At 35.9% G+C, this 25,115-nt stretch overlaps 1 protein-coding gene across 3 annotated transcripts in view; it reads left to right on the top strand.

Annotated features, from left to right (window-relative positions):
- adcy5 (adenylate cyclase 5) overlaps positions 1 to 25,115 on the top strand; it is a 103,758-nt gene that overhangs the window by 57,628 nt on the left and 21,015 nt on the right. For all 3 annotated transcript variants that reach the window (XR_013197198.1, XM_077216871.1, XM_077216869.1), the window contains exons 2-7: positions 7,656 to 7,805; positions 9,202 to 9,323; positions 17,361 to 17,472; positions 18,757 to 18,884; positions 22,738 to 22,896; positions 24,749 to 24,890. Coding sequence is in view for 2 of the 3 variants with exons in the window: in XM_077216871.1 (XP_077072986.1) it covers positions 7,656 to 7,805; positions 9,202 to 9,323; positions 17,361 to 17,472; positions 18,757 to 18,884; positions 22,738 to 22,896; positions 24,749 to 24,890 (813 nt within the window). In the remaining variant the exon portion in view is untranslated. The remainder of the gene's footprint in view (positions 1 to 7,655; positions 7,806 to 9,201; positions 9,324 to 17,360; positions 17,473 to 18,756; positions 18,885 to 22,737; positions 22,897 to 24,748; positions 24,891 to 25,115) is intronic.

The following is a 25,115-nucleotide window of genomic DNA, read 5'->3' as shown; positions in this document are numbered from 1 at the left end:
TGTACGTCAGAATCTAGGCTCACTATTGGCCAGCATGAGTCATGACACGCATCACACACATGACCAGCATCGGCCAGCAATAGTGAGCCTAGATTCTGCGCTGCGCTGTTACAGCGCACCATGTGAACTCACTCAGAGGTGGCCCACACAGAAGAAAATGAAGAGTTGAATAAAGTCTGCGAACAAAAGGTATTCTCGTACCTGTTGATAAACTCAAGGTTGAGCCACTGTAGTCACTTGGACTATTTTAACGATGTCTTTACTAACTTTTCTGGGCTGGCAGATATCAATTACCTTGCAGCCTATGAAGGAGTGAGACAGCTCTCAGATTTCATAAAAACATCTTTTCATTGTTGTTAAGTTTAAATATTTGTGTTCCGAAGATGAACAAAGTCTTACGGGGTTGGAACAACATGAGGGTGAATAAAAACTGACAGAGTTTTAATTTTTGGGTGAACTAACCCTTTAAATCAAATTAACTGAATGTAATTTTAAGGTAAAATAAAAATGTTCATACATAACTAAGGTTTAGCCTACTTCTAGCTTTTCAAAACTGCATCCAAGTTCTTCTTTACAAAAAGAAGTATTTCAGCTTTAATTGTCACAAGTTAATCTGTTTCGTTTTTCATCCAACATGTGAGAAGCTGAGGTGAACAAACATTCACTGTCTACGCTAGTGCAGGGTACGCTTGCGCAACTTCAGCGAGCGCTGGAACTGTTCGCTTCTTGGTATCTGTGCCTCAGACAGGTAGCTCTGCATGACATGTTCGCGAATGATACTGTAGTCTGTGCACGTGGGGGCACTTCCGGAAAAATCAGGCTAAAATATACTAAAAAACGTCCCGTTGCCGATCGCGTGTAAGGAGCAAAAAACGTCCGGTTTCGATTTATGACCGGTCAGCCGGTGTATCCCTAGTAAATACTTAAAGGTTCTTTGTCTCCACGTGCAATTGTTTAATGCACAGCCAGCCATGGATTAGACTATCTCTTATGTATTTACTAAACTGTTGCTCTACAATGACAAGAAGAAAACTTAATAGCACCCCTTGCGTTACTCCCAGTCTTATAATTGTTAACAAAAACCAACAGCCTTTATTGTAAATGGAAATAAAATTTAAAAATAACTAGCCTGACTTTATGAAAAATATTGAAACATTTAAATAAGCTCAGTTAACATATTTACTTTGGCAGCCCTGAAGTACTGACAGTCATAGACTGTCATAGAAAACAAAATGAAAATAAATGAGAAAAAGTACTTAATACTTCAAAACTTTAATAACACAACAAGAATACAGCACATCCTTTTCAAATTAAGCAATTATGCATTAGGTTTGTGTAGGTAGATGCATTACATTCTTGTATTTGCTTGCATATGTTTCAGGCCTTGAAGCATTAAAGGTGTTTGTACAGTATGTATGTGCTACAACCAGCCATTTCTTGTTCATTATCACTTTTTTTTCTTTAATAGCGTAGTTTATCTAGCTCAGATCTACCAGAGCTCTACATTAGGTGTGTTGGACCTCAAGGTTGAGCTTGCAGCTCATACTTTACCATTACCATTGCTCACCTTGCTGAAATAATGCATAACTGGAACATCCATTACACAGTGTTCATATGAGGATTCTTTGCTATTGAGATTCAACATCCTATTATGTGCATGAGATTGCTCTGATTGGCTTAATAGACAACTTTTGGTCTATGTGCTTTTAGTGACCGTAATAAAATAAGTTCTGTAAATTCAGAAGTAATCATCATTTATACCTGTGGATCTATGTTCAATATCATTTTGAATTCATTAATTCAAAATTCATTAATAATTCACATTAATTAATGTGAAACTTTATTTTGGCAGACCTTTTCACTAAACAATTTGACGAAAAGTCAAATAAAGTTTGTAAGGTTAACTTTTACCTATAGTTCAAAGAACTTTTAAAATAGACTTTGTCTGACTTATGGAAGTTATATTTGGGATTGGGATGTCCTTTTTTTTTTAACCAGTACTGGTTTGCTAAAATTCAGTTGCTACAAAGTTTGCCAGGTTAGTGCCATCAAATCTTTGAAAGATAATCTGACTGTTGTTGATTGCTTTACTTGACAGTCAGGTGATCTCTTCTTGTCTAAGCAGATGTATACTTTAAAGTTTAGTTCACCCAAAAATGAAAATTAGCCCATGATTTACTCACCCAGAAGCCATCCTAAGTGTGACATTCTTTTTTCAGATGAATACAATCAGAGTTATATTAAAAAATGCCCTGGCTCTTCCAAGCTTTATAATGGGAGTGAATGGGTATATTTTTTTGGAAGTCCATCAAAGCGCATCCATCCATGATGAAAGTGCTCCACGAGGCTCTGGCAGGTTAATAAAGGCTTTATGAAGTGAAGCGATGCGTTCGTGTTAGAAAAATATCCATATTTAAAACTTTATTGACTAAAATAATTAGCTTCCGGCAGACCACCGTACGCAAGTACTTGCCCCAAAAGAGTAACACTTGACGATGTATGACGTAGGATGTAGGAGTAGAGTAAGCTTTGACGCCTCTCACGGTTCAAACAAACAGGGCTAGGCAACCGCGTTCGTCATTACGTTGTGCGTCAAGTTCAAGGGTTACTCTTTCGCCATAAATTGTTGCGTACGGCCATCTGCCGAAAGCTAGTTATTTTAGTCGGTATAGTTTTAAATATGGATATTTTTCTTACACGAACACATCACTTCATAAAGCCTTTATTAACCTGCCAGAGCCTCGTGGAACACTTTTATCATGGATGGATGTGCTTTGATGGACTTCCAAAAAAATATACCCATTCAACCCCATTATAAAGCCAGGACATTTTTTTTAATATAACTCTGATTGTGTTTGTCTGAAAGAAGAATGTCATATATTAGGCCTACACCTAGGATGTCTTCAGGGTGAGTAAATCATGGGCTAATTTAAATTTTTGGGTAAACTATCCCTTTAAGCCGAAAGTCAAACTTGAGACTAAGTAAAACATAATCAAAACATGTATCATATCATCACCTTAGTATTTTGAGAGTTTACTTGTCATGTTGTTCGCACCGCTCTGCTACTTGCTTAGTTGAGGACATTAAATTTAACATTTCATTTAATATTCAACAATAATACTGATCTGCCTGCATTGACACTATTACACAAGAACTGAACTGAGATGGACGATGACATCACGGTTAACTCCAGAGTGGTTTTATATATATATATATATATATATATATATATATATATATATATATATATATATATATATATAAATTAACTAAATTATTCACTTTTTTTAAAACAAAAATGAGACACATCACTGAACTTACTTAAGCGCTATTTTCTTCTGGAAACAAACTTTTTTGCATTATTTTCCTGTTATCTCTGTAAAGCTTGTAAAAAGCGCTATATAGATAAATGTGACTTGACTCTGACCAACATTTCAGATTCCTGGCTAAGACAGCAGCCAGCTGTTCCAATTCATAGGGTTTGCAACTGGCACCTGCAGGTTTGCTGTACTGGCTGGCCTTGACAGTGTGTGAGTGATTGGCTTCCCAGGGGATCCATGACTGACCCATCCTCCCACTGCTCTGCTCATTATGAAAATGTCAAACAAATGTAGAATATTGGCTACATCTGTCAAGGTGGCAGTTTGCATTAGTACTATTCATCATGAATAAATAACACATGAAGCACATGAAGATGAAACACAATAGGCTAATTTGAGAAGCGTGATGCATACATTAATCCGTTAAAAACATTAAAAGCTCCTACTATATTTATTCCCACTCTGATAGCCCCGGATTCCTACGTTTGAGAAGCACTATTATGCTTCCCCTCCTACTCGGTGACAGAGGGATTCCGCCTTCCTAACTTCCTAATAAGGACATTTCGGAACATGAAAAGGGAGTGTATTAATAGAGAGGATTATTGCCCAGCAATATTTTCATTGCAGTGTGTCTACTGTATGTATTTTAATGGTATTGGTGAAGTTAATGCACAACTGCCCTAAAGCTCCTGTGCTCAATACAGCAGACACCCAACACTGCAGCTGCTGCTCGCAGATAATGTTATAGTCTGATATCACATATTCAATCTGTAGAAGTTAACTGAGCTGAAATGAAATGACTTTCAGGCCCAGACACAGCCTTTCGTCATAGACTCCCTCAGTCTTGATACTGCGATCGCTAAGTGATCAACATGCATGTAATAAATGGAGGTCTAGATGTGTTTATTTGGATGTGTGACACAAAACCAGTCCTCACACTTCGCTTTCAGTCTCATTATTTACTTCTATTTATTTTCATGAGTTCTCTTGTCGTGATTCCTGCATTTCTTTACTGAGTGGTGGTAGCCATAAATAGATGGTTCACCAAAATTAGAAAATTATGTCATTATTAACTTGTAGTTCCAAACCTGAATTCTGAAATTTTATTTCGCTCTTAATGCAGCTCTTTTCTAGGCATGCATAATATATCAACACCATATTGGGTATCAGCTGATTTTTTCCATCCATCCATCCATCCAATCAAGTGTTCACTTTATCCATCCATCCTATCAAGTGTTCACTTTATCCATCCGTCGGTCCATCCATCCTATCAAGTGCTCACTTTATCCATCCGTCCGTAATCATTATTGGTTGCCTTTCTCCATTTTCTAATCATGAAATTAGTCACCTTTCAGCAAACATGCTTTTGTGCCTGTTTGTGTTTCATTATGTCACTAATGTTTTCTTAAAAACATTAAAGCAGAAGCATATTAAAGCTTTCCCTGATAATGTCATGTTCACCTTGTCATGCACAACATAAGTGTTAAGCTAATACGTATCTTTTATTGGATTTATTGCAGCCTCATGTTTTTTGTGTCATTGACATTTTGTTCACAAGAATTATTTTTTTTTGACAATGCATGGTCCATCCTAATCACTAAATAATTACAACATTTTTTGCAATCATTATTGCAAAAATACACAATAAAGAGTAGGGTAACTGTTTATACCATCAAATCTGATAATTTAGAGACAAAATAAAGCAAAAGAAAAGCTTATGTTAATGCAGTCCATATAAGGGTGAAACGTCTGGTGCGGCTGTGTTTTGGACCCTGAGGTCATGGCAGAGATACAGTATGTCCACTGAAGTTCAGTCCAGCTCAAGCAAAGATAATGGGAATGTGTCTCGCTGCCCCTGATACCAGTATTTAGAAGGAGTCAAGATGCCCTGTTCCTGACCCCGCTTGTGGAAGAGAGGGAGGAGGGCCTTTTTAACCCTGATAAATTGAAACGCGTTGACACTGAACAGCTTCAGGTTTTTTGGCTAGTCTTTATCATATGCTCTATTTTAAGTTTGCAGACATCCTGGATTTGCTTTCTCTTAACCACAAACTCATCTTGGACATTACAATGTAAAAGTCAAGTAAGGTGTTTGTGTGTTCTGTATTTGTGTTTGAAACTCTTCTGGTTTACAATTTCCAGTTAACTTCTTGACAGCATGGCTGTAACCACATATTCAGCATTGGAGTAACCAAATGTAATGGTAACAATTATATATTATCTATTTGAATAAAAATGGGTTATAAAACAAAACATGAGCTCACACTATATATCATAAAAAATTGTTTGGCCAAAATGTATTAGTTTGAAACTCCCAGAATGCCAAGACTTACACAACATACACCATTCAGTAAATCGTAGTTAAACTACTCCAGATGATTGTAAACTTAGTTTTCTGCTTTTTTCAACTTAGTTAGAGTGCTCTAAGATGAACATACTGAAATAAATAAATATCATACTTTTTTTTTTATTCCAAGTAGATTCTTAAATAGATAGTAGAGGGATAGTTCACCCAAAAACGAAAATTGTCATTTACTCACCCTAATGTCGTTTCAAACTTGTATGACTTACTTTCTTCTGTGAAACACAAAAGAAGATATTTTAAAGAATGTCTCCGTATTTTATTTAATTTTTTAACAAAATTACTATTATTTTATTGTTTCTATTGTAAATTACTACTGCTAATATTAACTTAACAACAGTAATGTACAAAGACCTAATTTTTATAGGGAAAAGTTGTAATATTTTACTCTTATTAAATGTACCATTGTTCTTCTATAGTATTATACTTTACTGACCGACAGCTTCAGTGATTATAAAAGGCGCGCTCTTTACTTGCTGTCTGTGTAATTCAGTCGTAATTTGAAGTTTTTGTTTTCATGAGCCTTTGTGACTATTCCTATTTAAAGGGACAATGTGTAGTTTTTTAGGTATTTTATTATCTAAAAATAATATTTGTATTCATAAATATGTCCTCAATGGTGTACAAATACGTCTGCCAATTATCTGACTTACCCTCATAAATGAAGAATTTATTATCTTTATATACATATGACGGGTAGGTCCACGGAGGGTTCCATGTAGTTCCGCCATCTTGAAAAACTATAATAGCAGAGAGGGTCAAAAAGTACTAGGCCAACGCGTTTCCACAGCAGAAACGGAGCAGAGCAGTGCAGTGATAGGGGCTTGTCACTGCCCCGGCAAGTCACTCAGTAATTCATACTTTAACATTCGTTTGTTCGTTGTGTCAAGTTGCAGTTTGTTGGAAATAACAAACCTGTTCACCCGAAGAAAAACTGTTTTTGGTACATAAAGTAGATGCAACACGCCTTTGAAAAAGCGAGGCGCTGGAGAGCACAATTCGTTTGAATGCAAAATACAATTTCACCGCTAGATGTGAGAAATTCCTACACAATGTACCTAAGGACAAAAAAAGTGCTAAACAAAAATTGATTTCTTGATGATTCGATATTTTATAGTGATTTCATAATGTCTAAATATAAATTTAAAAGCAAAACGTGTGACTAAATATATAAGGGAGTGGATAGTAAGCCAATAAGTGCTCCTCTACCGGTTATAGTCATAATTTCATGTTTTTTTCCCATGTGTTTTTAGGTCAGGGGTTTTTAGTCAAAGACAGTGGTCCTCCTTTCTATAACAACGATGTCCTCTCCTCCTCCAATTAAACTGTATGTCCATGAAATTTTATGGATTCCTATATACATGTCTGTGTACGCCAAGTATCTGGATAATTGGATAATAATTAGAGCATTGAAGTGCTGTAAAAAGTTGTGTGAAGTCCTTAAAGTGCTTGAAGTTAAAATTTTCGCGGTTGAAATGAATAATGTAAAAGCATTAGACTATATTTCTGCCACAATACCATGGTTACAGTTAGCGTTACTACATTAAATCCATGGTGAATGTTGGTGATTTGTGGACTGAAAAGCCTTGTCTCTTCTGGTTTCCACGTCAGCGCTGCTTGATCTGATATCTATGGTTTATAGCAGAGAATTCTGAGCGAAATTTGAATGCTTCTCACTGTATCTCCCAGCGCTGTGTAGAAACAGTGTTGCATATTTTGTTCTTATCAGTTGGGCAGCTTGAAACAATTTATTTGCACCGGTAGGGAAAAAAAGTCACAAATTGCAACCATTTAGTTGCAGTCTGGAGCCCTGTCAAGAAAATGATGACAGAATGTTAAGTTTCTATGTGAAATACCCCTTTAAGGTGTCAACACTCATATCATCAATGCCAATATTTGGGTCTCTGAAGGATAAAGAGCTCACTTGTCACGTTTCAAATTGTTTGATGTTGTATTCTGCTTTATTTCACAGCTCGTGTCCAATGTCCTGATCTTCTCCTGCACTAATATAGTTGGCGTGTGCACACACTACCCAGCAGAAGGCTCACAGAGACAAGCCTTCCAGGAGACCAGAGAATGTATTCAAGCTCGTCTGCACTCTCAGAGAGAAAACCAGCAACAGGTAAGAGACCAACAGAAATCAAGAGGACTCCTGTGGTTACAGAGCATGAGAGACTTCTTTCAAAAACAAAAAATCTTGCTGAGCCAAACCTTTGAACGGTAGTGTAAATGGATAGATATAATGGTATCACTTTACAATAAGGTTTCATTAGTTAACATTAGTTAAGTAACGTTAACACAGATACAACAACAACAGTAACAAATGTATTGCTTATGGTTAGTTCATGTTAGTTAATACATTAACTGTTTTTGGTACATTTTACTGATATAGTTTCAAATTAAAGCCACTTGTTTTGATATTTTGTCTGATAATAGAAAGAGATATTCATACAATTTTAAGTGTGGTTTAAGTGCCTAAATACCATAACCGGGTAACAAAAGTACCATGATTAATATATAGTATTCAGTTTAAATACCTAGGAGAACCAAATGAAAACTATATTAAATTATATTAGCAGCATGATAATCCTTCAATGCAAATGTTTCCTCTAAGCTGTACGAATGAGGAAAAATGTATGCCCAGAAGACGTGTGGGGAAATAGCTGCAGATTGCTTGAATTAGAGTTAAATGAACGTTTCAGCTGGAGTCCATTCACATGTCCAATGATTTTCAGTATGGAACTGAAGCTATGAGGAAACCTGTGGATGGAGACAGGCAGTGCTGATTAATTTGTGAGATTAGAACCACATCCTACAGTCTGGAGATTCATAGTGGCACCAAAGGGAAAAAATAATGACTGTTCCCTTACACACGGAAGCCCACAGGGGCCACGCGTCATTATTTCGACAAACATGTGATATGTTATTTTTTCATATCAAGTTTTTAACAAATAACAGCATGGCCTCTAGATAACTTATCAGTATTAAATAACTATTATCCTTCCACGGTTAGTGTGATATTTTTAATATATGGAACATGAAATTTCATTCATCATTAATTTATTGTTTTATTTTTATTGGTGCTTTTTTATTTGATTTTTTTTTTGTTTCTTTTTTGTTATTTGAATTTATACAGTAACTAAAAACATAAAGCTGTTTTAGTTACTATATAAATTCAAATAAATAAATATACAATTAAATAATATATCAAATAAATTTAAATCAAATAAATTGAGGGAACATTGATCATTGTTTATACATGTATCGAAATACCATGACGTTAGCGTCTGATACTATCACAGTAACGTTACAATACTACCACAGTACTAGTGGTTTAGGACACAAGTAGAATTCATGTTATTTTCTGCAGTGTCCTTTGGTTTGCTCTATTCTTGACAGTATGGCAGAAATATTGAGATGATACAATGCCTTGATACTATGATACGATGTCTTTGTTTCTCTCTTTGTTTGTATCTTTCTCCTCTTTTCCCCCTTACCATCACTGTCATCATTTGCAGGAACGCCTTCTCCTCTCTGTGCTTCCTCGACATGTCGCCATGGAGATGAAAGCTGACATAAATGCCAAACAAGAGGATATGATGTTCCACAAGATCTATATTCAAAAGCATGACAATGTGAGGTAAGAGTGACTCCTCAAATAGCCTGGAAGATGGTAGTCAGTGTTTGCATCTCAAAGCACCTTTAAAGCCTGCAATAATCATTACAAATATTTTTAAGCCATTTATGTTAACACTTATTAAGGTTGAGTGCTTATTTCTGTTCTAAAACCTTGTGAGCTTCCCTCATAGACAGTTACCTTCTTGGTAACTTAAAAGGGAACCTCATAAGCTAACACAAAATCTGCACCTGTTAACATGTTACTAAACTAACATGATACAGTTTCCTTATTATTAAATGAATGAATTATTTTTATATTTATGGAACAAATGCTGTGTTGTCTCATAATGCTGTCTTGATAAGCAGCTCACTAGGTTTTTGGAACAGAGCTTGTAAGTGTCTTATAATTCTGATAAGCATTACATATTGCACCCTCTTGTGGATTTAGAGATGAGAACACTGGCTCATCTCTATCTCCAACTGACCATCCATGCGTCATGGCAGCTCTTCTGGACAGCTCCAGGCACATTCCCACTCATTAAAAGTTGATTTCCAAAGCACCAGGCTAGTTAGGACACTCAAGATCACAAGAGGCCCTATTAGGTGTAGCCTGTTGTTTCTTTCTTTCATGTTGATCTTTGATTTGTTCTTCAGCTTTTGTCTTGTGAAGACATGAGTTTGCTTCTAATGTACTTAGTGTTTAAAGCATGGGTCTCAGGTCCATGACATAAGAGAACTCCGGGATCCTTGTTATGATTTCTGATTCTCCAATGTAAAGAATTCTAAATCTGGAGCCTGTACCATGATGGAAGTTGAACACACTTAGGGTTACAGGATTAGTTTTGAGTTGACAAAACCAAACCAATCCAATCATGCTTTGTTGGTACCATGACGCTGATCATCAACTTTCTCTGTCAACTCAGGCTTTTATCCTGAGTTTAGCGTGTGACATCAATAGTGAACAGCCAATCACATCTTGTTAAACTGCAATTCACTTCTCTCTAAAACCCAGGGTTGGCGCAGGCAGAGCTAAGGCAGGGCTTATGCCTGCCACACCATATTACAACAAAAACGAATTTTTTTCCATTATTATTATTATTTTTAATTTATTGATGGTGATCATTGGCGATGGAGCAAAGTTGAGCAGAAATCCATGCTAACTTTTTTAACTTATCAATAAAAGTAGAGACAGCCATCTGCCAACTTTATAAAATACAGCAGCATCAGCGCCTACTAGAAAACAACAGCACAGAGACTTGGTGACCTCCAGTGTTTTAATGGCTGTTGGGGTTTGATACTCTCTGCCAGGCCTTTTCTGTAATCAAATGGCAGATAGACTGCAGCAACAAAGTGCAACATGAACTTGAGGTTTGTGCGCCAGTGGGCAGTGAGACTCCTGGCCCTCTGGGCTGTTGTCTGCAGTCGAGGGTCTGTCTGTTTTCCTTTTCCAGTAAAGCCCCCACCAAACAGGCTTCATGATCAGAGGAATTATGTACGTGTGCAGCTGAGCGATATCTTGCTAAGTGGAATGTTGATAAGTCTGTTACTAGAGAACCCAGTAGTTTAATTGCTGAGGATGGTTATATAACAATGTCTGTATTTGAGCCTTTGCTCTTGAACAAAATCCACACTATTATGGGAAAGAGGAGGCTGGGAGTTTGCTGGAGGAATGAAAAATTGGACTGATCTGATTGCTGCTGTTCTCGAGTCAACAACTCTCTGATTCAATGATCTGTTCAGAGCGAGTCTCCAGTTAACCATTCTGTGAATTCACAAGTCTGACTCAAAATGAGCCAAGAACCACGAGATCCTCAGAGCTTAAGTGCACGTGTGACTGATGGTGCGAAAAGTAAGTTATTAATGCCAAATTCTAGGATTAATAATTGTAAATGAAAATCATAGGTAGGTCATGACTGTCAGTTGTTTGTGAACTTAATCTGTTTAAGTGAGTGGTTTAAGCCCACTGTGGAATGCTTGAATGCGGAATGCGTCTCATCGGGGTAGGTTTTAGGTTATGTTTCATTTTTTACATTAAAATAATGCAAATTAATGCCCATGCATCTTCCGTAGCAGTTTCAAATGATATAAAACTAGCATGTTTGCATAGTGTTCTTCTTAAAATTGTATGCATTTTGCCCTATGTGACTATATAACCGTATAACTAGTTATATTTGGTTTATTATTTTTATTGCACACATGAAGTATCAGTAACCTAAATTGATATTTTAATATATTTAGGGCCAGATTTACTAACAGCTTGCACCAACGCAAACCCATTTTTGGCATTAAAAAAATACTGTCAGGATTTACTAGACACGCAGTGAAAAATTAGCGCTGAAAAGGCATGGACACTTATTTTTGCGGCTGACCTTATTGCATATGCATTTGAAGGAGTTTCCATTTCAGATGCAAAATTTATGGGAGGAGAGTATTTAAATGAATCATGCAAGGTGATTTACTAAGGTTTGCGCTCATCAATTTACTGGTATTTGCGCCATTTATATTTACCACCCAAAAGCACGTCTTAAACCAGACTCTTAGTGGTAGATTGTGTTGGTCATTATGGAAATGATCCGGCTGCGTCTGTACTCTTTCATTTGCGCGTCGTCAGCAGATCACGCGCAGAACTTTCTACTCCCATCTGCGCTTTTCTGGAATTGTGCTCTCACGCTAAATTGCCCTGTTTAGTAAATCATGGCATTAATGTTGTGATGATAAAATAAAACTTGATTTGAGTACTTTGTCCACAACTGCATTTACGCATGTGTTTTAATGTTGAAGGAAAATTCCGTAAACTTAATGGGAAAAGTACTGGTAATTTTCTGCCAGAATAAACATATTTTTTTCTTACAGTGGACTTGCTCACATGCTGCGCATTGGATTAGTTCATTTGATTCATTCGAAATGGTGGTGACACTGTAGTTTAGGGTCCAATTCTCACTATTAACTAGCTTTTAACTATGACTTTTGCCTCAATAAACACCTAATTACTGCTTATTAATAGTTAGTAAGGTAGTATGAAATGGGTAGAATGTAGAATGTTTTTTATGTTTAATTTGAAATATTTGATTTGTTTAATTTTTACTTTTCTACAAATCACTTGTGAGGAGGCAGGCAGATTTTACAGGCTTTTAGACAACAGCTGTAGATCTAATATCATAATTAAGGAAGCTGGTCAGCTTGAGCTGGTGAGGGGGAAAGAGCTATAAGAAAGCTACAGTATAGAACAGGTAAAAATAATGAAGTGCAGGTAGTCTGAACTATGGTTTTGCGATCTGTTACAGAGTCAGAACTGATGGGTGAAAAGAAAGCAGCATTTTCAGGGGAGAGAGATCAAGAGGTCAGACCTTTCAAGCAGTGATCTTTGATGGATTTAAGAGGCCATGTTATTTAAGCAGGAAGTGTGACTTCATGCAAAATTTCTTCTAGGCACTTTTTTTGTTTTTTTTGTTTGTGGATGAAATGGTTTTCATGCTGATGTCCGTCACCAGACTGTTGCTGATCCACTACACACTACACTTATTAAACTTCCTGCCATTTTATTATGTAAATCCCTGTCAACACTTTGCTATTCTGGCTCCCATGGTAATTTGGTATGTTCAGAGAGCAGCTACATTTGACCTTAGGGTTGCTGTCACTACAAATCCATTAAAATTCGCACTGGCATGAACTATTGTTTTGTCCCCACTGAGACAATATATATATCTCACCAGCTTCTACGAGAATAATACTTTCTTCTTAAAACTTTTATGCTGCAAGGACACATTCATTTGATCAGAAGTGAAAGTAAAGACTTTTACTTTGTTACAAAAGATTTCTATTTCAAATAAATGCTTATCTGTTGAACTTTCTGTTCTTCAAATAATCCTTAAAAATAATTTTAATCAGAAATTAAGCAGGAGAATTGTTTTCAACTGATAATAATAAGAACTGTTTCTTGAGCATCAAATCAGCATTTTAGATCATGTGACACTGGAGTAATGATGCTGAAAATTCAGCTTTGCCATTTAAATTACGTTTTAAAATATATTTAAAAAGAAAACACTTATTTTAAAATAATATTTCACAATATTTACAAATGTATTTTAAATTCCAAATGTTTTTTCTTGACTCATTTAACCAACTTTTTTCCTTTTATAATTGGCATTTCTGGTCTCCAGAAAGCTGACGTTCTAGGCAGTCTTTCTTCTAGGACTGGGTTTGATTGAATACTTTGCCTCATGTTTACACGCTAAAAGCCCTAGATTACCTGCACCTAATAAAGGACCCAGAGTGTGTTCGTAATAGACAGCAGAAATACTCCAGAGGCCATAATGCGTTTGGATTCACTAAAGAGCCGTCCTGCCATTGTGCCACACTGCAGCGACATTTTTGGTCCAGGCTACAGGGAGCTGATGAGTCACCTCCGTGTTAACGATTAAATGAGGTTTAAAGATCCGTCTGTGATGGTCGTAGCAGTCCCGATGCTCCAGGCCTGCCTTCAGAGAGCACTGCACTCTTGTCTACTTTCAGGGTCAGCTAACCTTAATCCACCCACCCAGGGGAGGCCTTTTATTTGAGCTTTTATTTATAGCAGCTCTAATAGATCTGTCAGCTATATAGAAACCTTTGATCTGTGACTAATATAAGGGATTCACCATGCTATATTGTATAAGAAAGGGTTTGAATGTTGTTTTTGTGCTGTTAGTTATCTGTGGATTTTTAAAGGGATAGTTCACTCAAAATTATAATTCTTAATATTTTCTTATCCTCATGCAGTTACAAACCCGTTAGCTTTTTTACATAAAATATAAAATAATACATTTATAAAAAAAAAAAGATTGTTGGTTCATCCGAAAAATGAAAATTCTGTCATTCTGAAAAACCCTCATGTCATTCTAAAAGATTATATTTTGAAAAATGAAAAACAAAATTTTCATTTTTGCGTGAAATATTATTTTAAATCTGCTAATCAGGTATCATTTAAAATGTAATTTTAATGTGTTTATTTTTAATTATGCTTATCGGTTGTCTTTTCAAGAACAGTAATGAATGTCTCCTATGATAAATTGCACACATCGAGGCAACAGGAACTTTTTTTCCAAAGTCACATACTTAAAAACAGCATGGCTCTTCCTCCAATGACCAATTTGTGCTAATGACAAGTTCTTGGCAACTTCCAGGAAACAAAAAGGTATTGGAGAAACCATACCAATATAGGTTTACAAAGAGTTTTCTTATGATAACATGTATGTCCAAACAGTCAAAGCTCTTGTTTTAGTTTGATTGACTTAGTTTCAAGGCAGAAGAGACGTGTGTATTGACGACAAGTTCTTTGTATGCTCAGGGATACTTGACCAACAAAGTTGATTCAATTCAGCTCAATTCAATTTACAATTGTGAGACGCTTTTGCTTATTTGTTTTTGATCATGGCTGTTGTAATAAGATTTTCCTGTGCTGCTGCTTTGTCAGCTTTCAGACAGCTTTCAGTCTCTATAAATAGGATACAATTTCATGATGCTCTTTGTACACTTGATTTACTATGAAGATGCATCATTAATTAATTATGGTGTATTGACATCATGGAGTAGGAAGTGGGCTAAATGTAGTTAAGGGTTTTGTTGTCCTTTTGTGCATTGAATCGTATCATATAACGAGCAGGGTCATTTTAAGGGACACAAATCAATTTCAATAATCTAATTTGAATAATTCCGGCAAAAAAAATCACAAAGTGAATGAGAGGTCTAAAATACACTCTAAAAAATGTAGCACTCAGTGCTAAATAATTGCTGATGCTTGCTACTATTGCTCATACTCAAAGTTAGAGATTTGAGCAAACTTAGCTTAGGATCAATTGCTTTTTGTATTTCTCATGTGTAAGTCTATTTGGATTTTATTTACTAGAAGCAAAACAAATAAAAAATTTAACTTGGCAGGGTAACTTGTCTTTCTCTTTGTTCTGAGGATACCACAATTTGTTTGTTTATTTAATATTATTAATTTTTAATATTCTTTTTTTTTTTCTTTAGGGTCATCAAATGTCTAAAAAGCCTGTTTAAATCAGCTGGTTTAAGATGGTTAAGCAGCTATATTAGCTGAATTTGAAACATCTAAGCATTTAATTGAGGTTTGAACGTAAGGGTCTTTTTTGGAAAAATATGTAGAAGGTCTGCAGTGTCAAAGTTCACCCAGTCAAAGATCTACTGAATGTCATTAAGCAGGCTTTTAGAGGGAACCAAGCAGCCTGTGGGCCTCGAAAAAAGGAGTGGAACCCATTACATGAGATGAGTTTGTTGTTCGACAACAGCCTTCCTTCTGGGCCCCTTTTAAACATGTCTGGGAATCGTCAGTGATATTAAATCTGAACTGAGGGGTCACGCTCACCCGGAACCTGGGCTTCAGTCAAACCTCTGTGTCTCTACTGTCACGCTAGCTTGAGTGTCACACCAGCCCAGAGCTGTTTGAAATAAAGCTACATCAGTGTCAGCATTAGTAAAAGCTCTGTAGATTAATTTTGAATAGGAAAAGTCATTACAGGCCACAAGGTTTTGTTTTGTCTTTTATTCAAGGTGCACAAAGAAGAGCAATATCTGTTACCGGCTCCCACAGGGGAATATCGTGCTTTATTCACTTTCTTGTCTCTGTAGGCCCAACATTCTCTTAATCTGAATGTCATCTATTGCTATAGAGAGTGCGCACTCCCAAACGAACCTGTCTGCTGTGCCATTGGCATGGTAATGGAGCTGTGATTCTGGGATCACATTAGTTAGCTCATATTGTATCTATGTAAAGTCTGCCTCGCAAATGGTCAATTGAAATGAATAGCTGTGGGCGAGGGTTTCAATTGTCAGCCAGGTAACCGTGGCAACCGTGTAATATACACTGTAGGTGAATGTGCACTGTGCTAATGTGTGGGGATGAGAGCCTGAGATGATAAATGAGAATGACCTGCTTTTTTATTGGGTTTATTTATTTGGCAAATGCTTTTATACACAATGTTGGTTCTCAATTCTGATTGGCTATTGGATGTTCTACCAGTATCCAATAGTATCACCACAGGAACCGTTTCACCGTTTGTATCACTCTGCTTACAGGATTTCTTTCACAGAGAGTGTCATGGCGGACAAGTAAACACCATCATTTTACAAATACTATAGTGTCACAGAATGTATTTAAACGTTTTTTTAGGCGAGAATGTGGTTATTTAGACCTCAAAGAGGTGACTTTTATATAAACATAGCGCCCATTTGACAGTAAGACTTTTTTTGAGATGTGAACTCCAGGCCGTAAGCAGCCGTTTTTAACTCTCATACACCCTCCGAGAACAGATTTATCTCAGCCAGTCCTTTGTTAATTTGCCGTTGGCTCTTATGTAGATAGTGTTTAAACACGAGGTATAATTCATTTTGGGTATATCAATTGTGGAATCTTTGGTCTTATTAATCTATTACTTGTTCCAGAGCAAATCGATTTGGCTAAGGGCAAAGTTAAGTTTCAGAACTTTATATTTTTAACTGAAATCCTGTACTATAACTTGCTCTCGTTTTGTAGTTTTGACTCAACTGTTACTCGCTTGGTTATTTCCTATTTTACAAACTTCTTATACTTTTATAATGGGTAATATTGTTTATTTAAATATTATTTTTCGATAAATATTATTTTATATAAATAACATGCCGTATTTGGCATTGATTCCGTTAGTGATGGTGATTTTGGAACAGTGGCAAAATGTTAGCTTGAAATGAATGCCACAATTGCGGGAATTACATAGATAATTTAGATATTAATTGTGTTTATTTATTTATTATTTTATCATTTATTTTACCATATTATGATGGTTTTTCAGATTTAGTATTGAAGGTCTTCGAGAAGGATAAAACAAAAAAATCTATAAATAAAAGTATTTGAAAAGTAAATTAAATGATGATGGCATGGTAAAAAATTAAAGGGTGTTTCAAGATGGATCTACTGAGACAAAACATTGAAATCTGTTAGTTTTCAACACCTAAGATATAAAAGTGCCTATAGCTGATGAAACCTCTGACTTTGTTTAATATTTCTCTCTCTCTCTATCCGCAGTATCCTCTTTGCTGACATTGAGGGCTTCACCAGTCTGGCTTCCCAGTGTACTGCCCAGGAGTTAGTGATGACCCTCAACGAGCTCTTTGCACGATTCGACAAACTAGCCGCCGTAAGTGTCCATAGAACAGCCCACGCCCTCAGCCAAACAGCTTTTCTTTTTTCATTTTTTTTTTAGCAAAACACGGTGGCAAGCTGAGATGCAATCATATTAATTCCGTTTCCATCCCACTCACACAGCTGACTGGGATAGACAAGCCCTCCCTCCTGTCAAATGAGTGTTTGCGATCACGCTTCGCACACTGAGCTTCCTGCTGTTTTCCAGCCCAACTATCTCCTCGTTATCTCCACCAGTGGTGGTGACTCATCGCTGCCAAGTTGCCATGCATTCGTGCACATATACTCTGCTGCTGCAGAGAGATGTCGCTCAAAGTGGAAACCATATGGTGTCTGTTCAGATGTTTGCACACTTCCCAAAACCTTCGAGCAAAGACTAAAAAAAGTATGCATGCGCACTTCGCCTAGATTATCAACAATAGAGGTTGTTGTACAGGCAGGGGGTTAAATCAAGGCATGCACTGGGGTGACATTCAGGTGGCTGTCATAAGATCCAGGCCTGCTGCTGTAAGTCCTGTGCTCAGCCCAAGGCTTCCTCTTCTGCTCTTCACTGGTTTCTTCTCTTTCTCCTCTAATTTTTAATCATTATTTATTCAACCTTATGTTCCTTCCAATGTTTGAAGAACATTCTTGTTCTTTTTTTCTGGAGGTCTCAAGCTTCAAAAAGAATGCAAAAACACAGTAAAAGCTTCATATATGCTATATTATTCTTTGATATATTTGATCATATCATACTTTAATAAGGACAGACTTTTAAATATTTATTTTATTTCAAAAAATATTTTTTTTTGAGCTTTCTGTTGCGACTTGCAACTGTTTCTGTTTTCCAAGTAAAATAACAGGACACATTGGGGTGTATTTTTGAATTCATGATAGTGGGATGCCAAACTTATTACATAAAAAAATGCACTGTAGACACAGATTAAAATCTGACCTTTTTGTGAGCCATTTGGGAACAGCCATTTTGGGGTTTTGAGTTTGTTTTGTCTTCATAAATCATATAAATCCCTGTGAAAATCCACAGCCTTAAAAGGAAAAACCATGTGCGGTATGTGAAGGGGCTTTAATGGGGGAAAGGGTATATGTAACACCTTTCCTGTATGAGACTACCAGTATCACACTCTGATGAATATTAAATTATTTCGTGTTTGAGTGAAGGTTTTAAAGAAACTAATGCAAACACGGTGAACTACAGTAGCTCAAACAGCTAAAATGTGTTGATTCCATTTACACCAGCCCGAACTTTTTCACTGTTTGGTCATTCTCTGTGTGTCTGCAGGAGAATCACTGTCTGCGGATTAAGATCCTGGGCGACTGCTACTACTGCGTGTCGGGGCTGCCCGAGGCCCGTGCCGACCATGCGCACTGCTGCGTGGAGATGGGTGTGGACATGATCGAAGCAATCTCGTGAGTATTACAGTGTTGCTTCTGTTCATCAGACAGGAACAGCCAGGCTTTTGTGTCTTGTTTTAAATGCCTCCCGGAAGACACAAAAGAGACGCTATAGTGAAGCATGACCTGACACTTTCCATGAATATAGATACACTTTGATGTCCCATAAAAATCTGTCATTATTATCATATTTTATTATAATAGTATGGTTTCCTCCCTTAAAGTGCTTTATTATGCTCTTTAGAATATTACCTTTCATGCAATGTGTAATGTAGCTGTCTGTGAATGTAAAAGATCTCCAAAGTTGTGAAGCCGAAAGTGCATGATACATAAATCCATTGTCTCTCAAAAGATAGAATCAACTCTGAATAGCCTAAACGAGTTGTCAGTAATTCGAATCTCACAACCAAGTTGCCCAATGCCCGCCTATGGTCTTCATTGGCTGCCCTCGAAAAAACGAAAAAGCAAATTCTCTTTGTGAACACTTCCAAAGTGGTTAAAATTACCACAGCGATACAATAGAAGTATAACCTTTAGACAATTGTATCTCTGTGAGGTCTAAATGGGATTTACAAAACGCCTATCGGTCAAAGATGGGACAGTGTCACAGGTTAACCTAGTGACTCTATAAACTTGGACTTACAAACATACACCCATTTCACTGATACTGTGCATTGCCGGCAATATTAACAACTGTGTACACATCAGGAAAATGTTATGGACTTTTTGTTTTGTTCAGTCTAAAGTTGTTACTGCTGTGTTTTGTTATAGGTTTCAACTCTTTATAATTTTTCTTAAAGTTTGTCATTATTTTTCTAAAAGAACAGAATGCCAGAACACAGAATAATTTATATAATAATTACCTTTATTTTTCCACATATTTTTCACAAACCTTATTGCAGTTAGACTTCCCGGGTCACACTCTGTACAACCAAACCCATAATCCAGGTTAAACTGTTTATTAAAGCAACAGCCACATCACTTCCTGTGGAAGATACCATTTTGGTGTGATGTCAGAGGAGGGGGGATTTAGAAACAGTTGTGTTTACCATATAATTTGTTGTTAAACTCTCTCTCTGTTAATGGTTGTTGTTTTAGCTTTTTGGAAGGTTTAAGTGTTGTTTTGGGTGTTTATATTACTTAAATTGATTGTTACAAACGTAATAGTTTGTACCTGTGGTAGGCCCTATGGGCGGGGCTTCAGCCTATAAATAGACTTAATGGCTGAAAGGATTTCAGTTCTGATTGTGAACTCAGAGAAATTGGATACTGAGCAGTGTTGTGAACATTGGGCCAGTTGGTTTAGCCAAAATTAGCACATTGTTGTGGTTTTCTTTTCTTTTTGTACAGTTTTGATTTATTTTTTGTTTTCTCCTGCACTGTAAATATTTTAGCACCTTCCAATAAAACACCATTTTGGATTTTGCATCAACTTTTTGTACAGCATGTCATTTCCCTTTTCCACTCCAACTGGTTGGCTTCCCTACAGACAGTCCCCACTTTATTTGGACCAACTTACTTCTCAGAATCACACCTGTAAGAATGATTAACTATTAATGTCTATATTTTCTACCGGGTGTTCAAAATACATAGTTTTGTGTTTTATGTTGTGTAGGTGTCCGGCTAACTCATGTTATTACTGTCTTACTGAAATAGTCCTGCAAATCAGCTGTAGGCCACTATTACCTAAAACTGTCAATTGATGCAGATTGTCCGTCGTTCTTACTACTTTGAGTAAAGATAAAGGATTGAGCAAGATTAGTTTTACAAACTTTAATGTTACCTCAGTCATTTACGTTAGTGCTAACATATGCACTGTTATTGATGCAGTTCCCACATGTGCACCGCAATAAATTAGAAACATGCACATCTGTTTGTTGATGGACATACACTCGTTAATACGGATGCCGATGAATTACAGCTGCAACATCTCATAATGTACATCAAACTGAGTAGCGTCTCACTGTGAAACTTCCTGCTCAAGACATCCTTGCGATGGAGGTTTGGGTTGAACTACTAGTTCTTGCTGTGTTTAATCTTCGGACTCGCCCTCGGATTGATATGGTAAGATTGACGCCATTGTTACTGTTTTTAGGAAACAGAGCTTTAGGAAGCCACCGGAACTGAAATTCAGTTATGGTAATGGACATTTCATTACCGAAAAGCGCTGTAAGCGGTAGACCAATCAGAGCAGAGTAGGCTTATAGACAGGAGGGATTTAGAGAGACTGAATCATCGGACGAGTCGTTTGAGAATCATTGAAAAAATTTGGTGATGTGAAATATATATTATGAGAAAGTGAAAGCATATCAGACCTTTGATGCATGTTAACCTGTTGTAGGAGACCTCCAAAAAAATGTTTTCCCTTATTCCTTTTTTCCTCTGATATTTATTTCTAGAAAATTGCTAAACTATATTTAGACATTTTGATAACAGGGTTACAAATTTGCAAACCTAAAATAAATCTGCTCATATAATATTTCATTTGAATTCCTTTGAAATGTACTGTACATTGATCAGCATCTTCTGAAGGGGCATTTTGCACTGACTAACTGACTGAAAAAATGCTCTTTTTTTGGAGTTTCAGGCCCTATTTTGTCCCCTCTTCATGGAAAGTGTGGCTATTACTGGACCGTATGAAGGTTCACAGAAAGGCTGAGCTGAGAGAGAACACTTAATCTTATTTACTTGCCTTACTAATCGTGACTAAATTGTTATAAGCATTACGTTTTTTTTCCTAGAAACTTTGAATTACTCTCTGTGGGTCTATCCTGCTCTTCTAATTGGTCAGGTCAGTCATCTCTTAATTGAGTTGTTTCCAAGTTATTTGTCTTGCGGGCATGTGAACGTGTCCAGAGGCCTGACTTCTCTAATGTTCAGTATCTCTGAGCAGTTGTTTAAGGCAGGAATGGCGGTGACTGGCTTTCTGCACCAATGAGCACGTGTCTGTGTTTCTCTGAGCTGCAGCCAGCCCCCCCTCCCCCCCAGCGCCCCATCACAGGACGAGACTATTTTCCGCAGACTTGCCTGTCGCCCTCAATGTTCAAAGGAGTTTGATGGCTTGTTTGCTTTGTGATGTCAGGATCAGAATGTGCTGTGTTAACTTGTTGATGTGCTGAGTGGAAAGGTGCATTTCAGGGAGCGCTAATCCATCTTATGACTTTTTCATAAAGGTATAAAGTGAGATGAGATGTGTCAATGGGTAAGGTTATGTCATATATTTAAATGGTAGCAGTAGGATAAAGTGTGCCAGGGTCAAAATGTAGGAAATACTGGTAAATTATACACAATAAAAAAGGGAAAGCTAGCAAAGGGAAACCCACCATTTAAAGAAAATGATCACAAATTTAGCCCACTTATATATATATATAAGTGGGCTAAATTTGTGATCATTTTCTTTAAATGGTAAAGAATTTATATATATATATATATATATATATATATATATATACATATATATATATATATATATAAATGTATATGTATATATATGTATATACATTTATATGTATATATAAATACTTCTGAATAAGTAAAGTATTCACAGATTCCCCTGGACATTCTTTTTGGGACACATTTGCATTCTTCTCATTTCAATTTATTGCTGACACCAAGTTTAGTAGTTTTAAATTTGTCTCCTTGAATAGAGGACAACTTAATTAAAAAGTGACTGAACTTGTGTCATTCTTCCCACATGCTTCAACAAAGTTTACATCTAAACATCTTTCACAGTTCTTTAAAGTAACACTAGAAGTTTAGTATCACCTTCAGAGTTCAAATTTAGCATATTGTTGATGCATGGTATAAAAATATATGATTCACAAAAATAACAGCAGGTATATCTACATTTTTTGGCTTTGTGCTTCAGGCTGGTGAGGGAAGTCACTGGGGTCAACGTCAACATGCGTGTGGGTATACACAGCGGGCGCGTCCACTGCGGGGTGCTGGGATTAAGGAAGTGGCAGTTTGATGTCTGGTCCAACGATGTCACCTTGGCCAATCACATGGAAGCTGGGGGCGAAGCAGGGTGGGTTCATGAACTTTGGATTTTTATATATTTTTTGGTCTTGTTTTCTCACCTGAACTCCTTGAGTCTCTTCACTTTTAAAATCTGAAAATGCAAGATATGATTAGACATGTTTCTAAGTGTCTCTCCAGTTATCTTTCTTCACCATAGTTTTTTTTCTTTCGGAATAACATACTAGCATACTTCTTTTTTGTAGTATGTATGCTGTGCATAGTATTTCTGTCTGAATGTAATATATATGACTGATTTACTACTACTTCCAAAATGTCTAAATATACTTCAAATCATAAAATGTGTGATTTTTGTAATTTTCTAAAAATAAACATCAACACGAAATAGAGAAAATTATATATATATATATATAAATTAAATGACAAATTATATAATTATAAAAAACAACAACTATGCCAGAACAGGTACTGTACGATGCATAATATTATGTTATATTATATATTATGTAATTATGCATAGTGCTCCCACAATCCAATCAACTTTTCTTTTTTCTTTTATGACAAAAATAATGTTTTATTTTCCAAAAGAGTTAGTGCTCCATAATGTGTTTCACACACTATAAAAATGGAATGTAGTACATGAGATATATTCAGCTGCAGTATACGTAATTTTCTTTTATTAGATTTGAGCTATTTTCATATGGATTTTTATTGGATCGATATCTATAATATTTAACAGAAATAATTTTAAATAAGGTCTCTTTTCAATTCGTACATGCATAAGATCTCATGATGTACAATGAGCATTATTTTGAAATCACGTTAATAGGTAGTACAAACAATAGTTTGCTCTTCATACTGCATGTATTTTTAAGAGCAAATTTTAACTTTTAATTTTGAAAATATACTAAATTGTGTAACTGTACTGTAAAATGTTTCCCATTTGACTTTATTATGTGATATTATTTCCTTCATTTTGTTACAAATATTACTAAAAGTCACAGAGAATGGACATTTATTTAATGTCAAATATATTGTATTTAATCAATTTAAATTCAAAATAAAAATGTTATGCAAAGCGAAGAAGTTACTGTATGTTTTGTATTTATTATCAAAGAATATAAATTATGAATTAAAAACAATCATAAGTTGTTTTTTTGTTTGTTTTGTTTTTGCCTTTAAGTAAATATATCATTAATATTAATCATTAATTTAGTTTTCAGGGATGACTGAGGTCTACAATACAATGCTTAACAGTCAACACTTTTGTGTTTTAAGTAAATTATTTGTATAAATTTGTGTGTTTTATTTATTTTTGAGCTGTTTATACATTTATTTAAATTGTTTTAGCTATATTTTATTAAGTAATCGTCTTATTGGTTTTTATATTGAGAATTGCAAGTTTCACTTTCAGTCTTTGCATTAAATGTTTATTTTGAATTTCATGTGATTAAGTACAGTATATTTTACATTAAATATGTCATATACATAGCCTGTGTCTTTAAGTACTATTTTTAACATGAAGGAAATAATTTTATCACATAATACATTCAAATAGGAAACACTTTCCAATACAGCTAAACATATTCATATATATTTTTAAAATTAAAAATTTGTATAACATAAAACTGACAGGATTATTAAATAATTCTCATTGTACATCGTTATCTTACGCATGTACGAATTGAAAGAATTGTGATTAAATACTGTTGATATCAGTCCAATCAAAATCCATGTGAAAATAGCTCATATCTAATAAAATAAAATTATGTGTATACAGTAAGGAGCGGTACATACTCAGTATTCAGTACATCAGTATTTGATTCCAAATTCGAATGTGCCGCTTTTGATTGAGTTTAGGGCAACTTCCTGCCACATGAAAGTTGTTTTTATCATCTCAGGCGTATCCATATCACCAAGGCTACCCTGAACTACCTGAATGGGGATTATGATGTGGAACCTGGATTTGGTGGAGAAAGAAACATCTATCTCAAGAAGCACAACATTGAAACCTACCTCATTGTGGGCTGCAGTCAGAAACGGGTGAGAATCCATATCAGTTCAATTTTATAATAAATTCAGGTGAATTAATACATTTTAGAGTGTCCTTGCTCTTGTGTGTTGAATCGCACATTAACAACATGTGGGTTTGAGAAGCTATGAATCTTATGCACATCCTTTTAAAGCAGAAACACCTAGTATTCAACAAATGCATGACTCACATGATGCAGGGCAGTAGGTGAATGCAAAGTAGCTGCATAGATAAAT

The sequence above is a fragment of the Siphateles boraxobius genome, unplaced genomic scaffold (genome assembly GCF_051911475.1).
Source record: "Siphateles boraxobius isolate OS27281-9 unplaced genomic scaffold, OSU_SipBor_1 7, whole genome shotgun sequence".
Taxonomy (NCBI): domain Eukaryota; kingdom Metazoa; phylum Chordata; class Actinopteri; order Cypriniformes; family Leuciscidae; genus Siphateles; species Siphateles boraxobius.
This window is presented reverse-complemented; position numbering and strand designations above follow the sequence as displayed.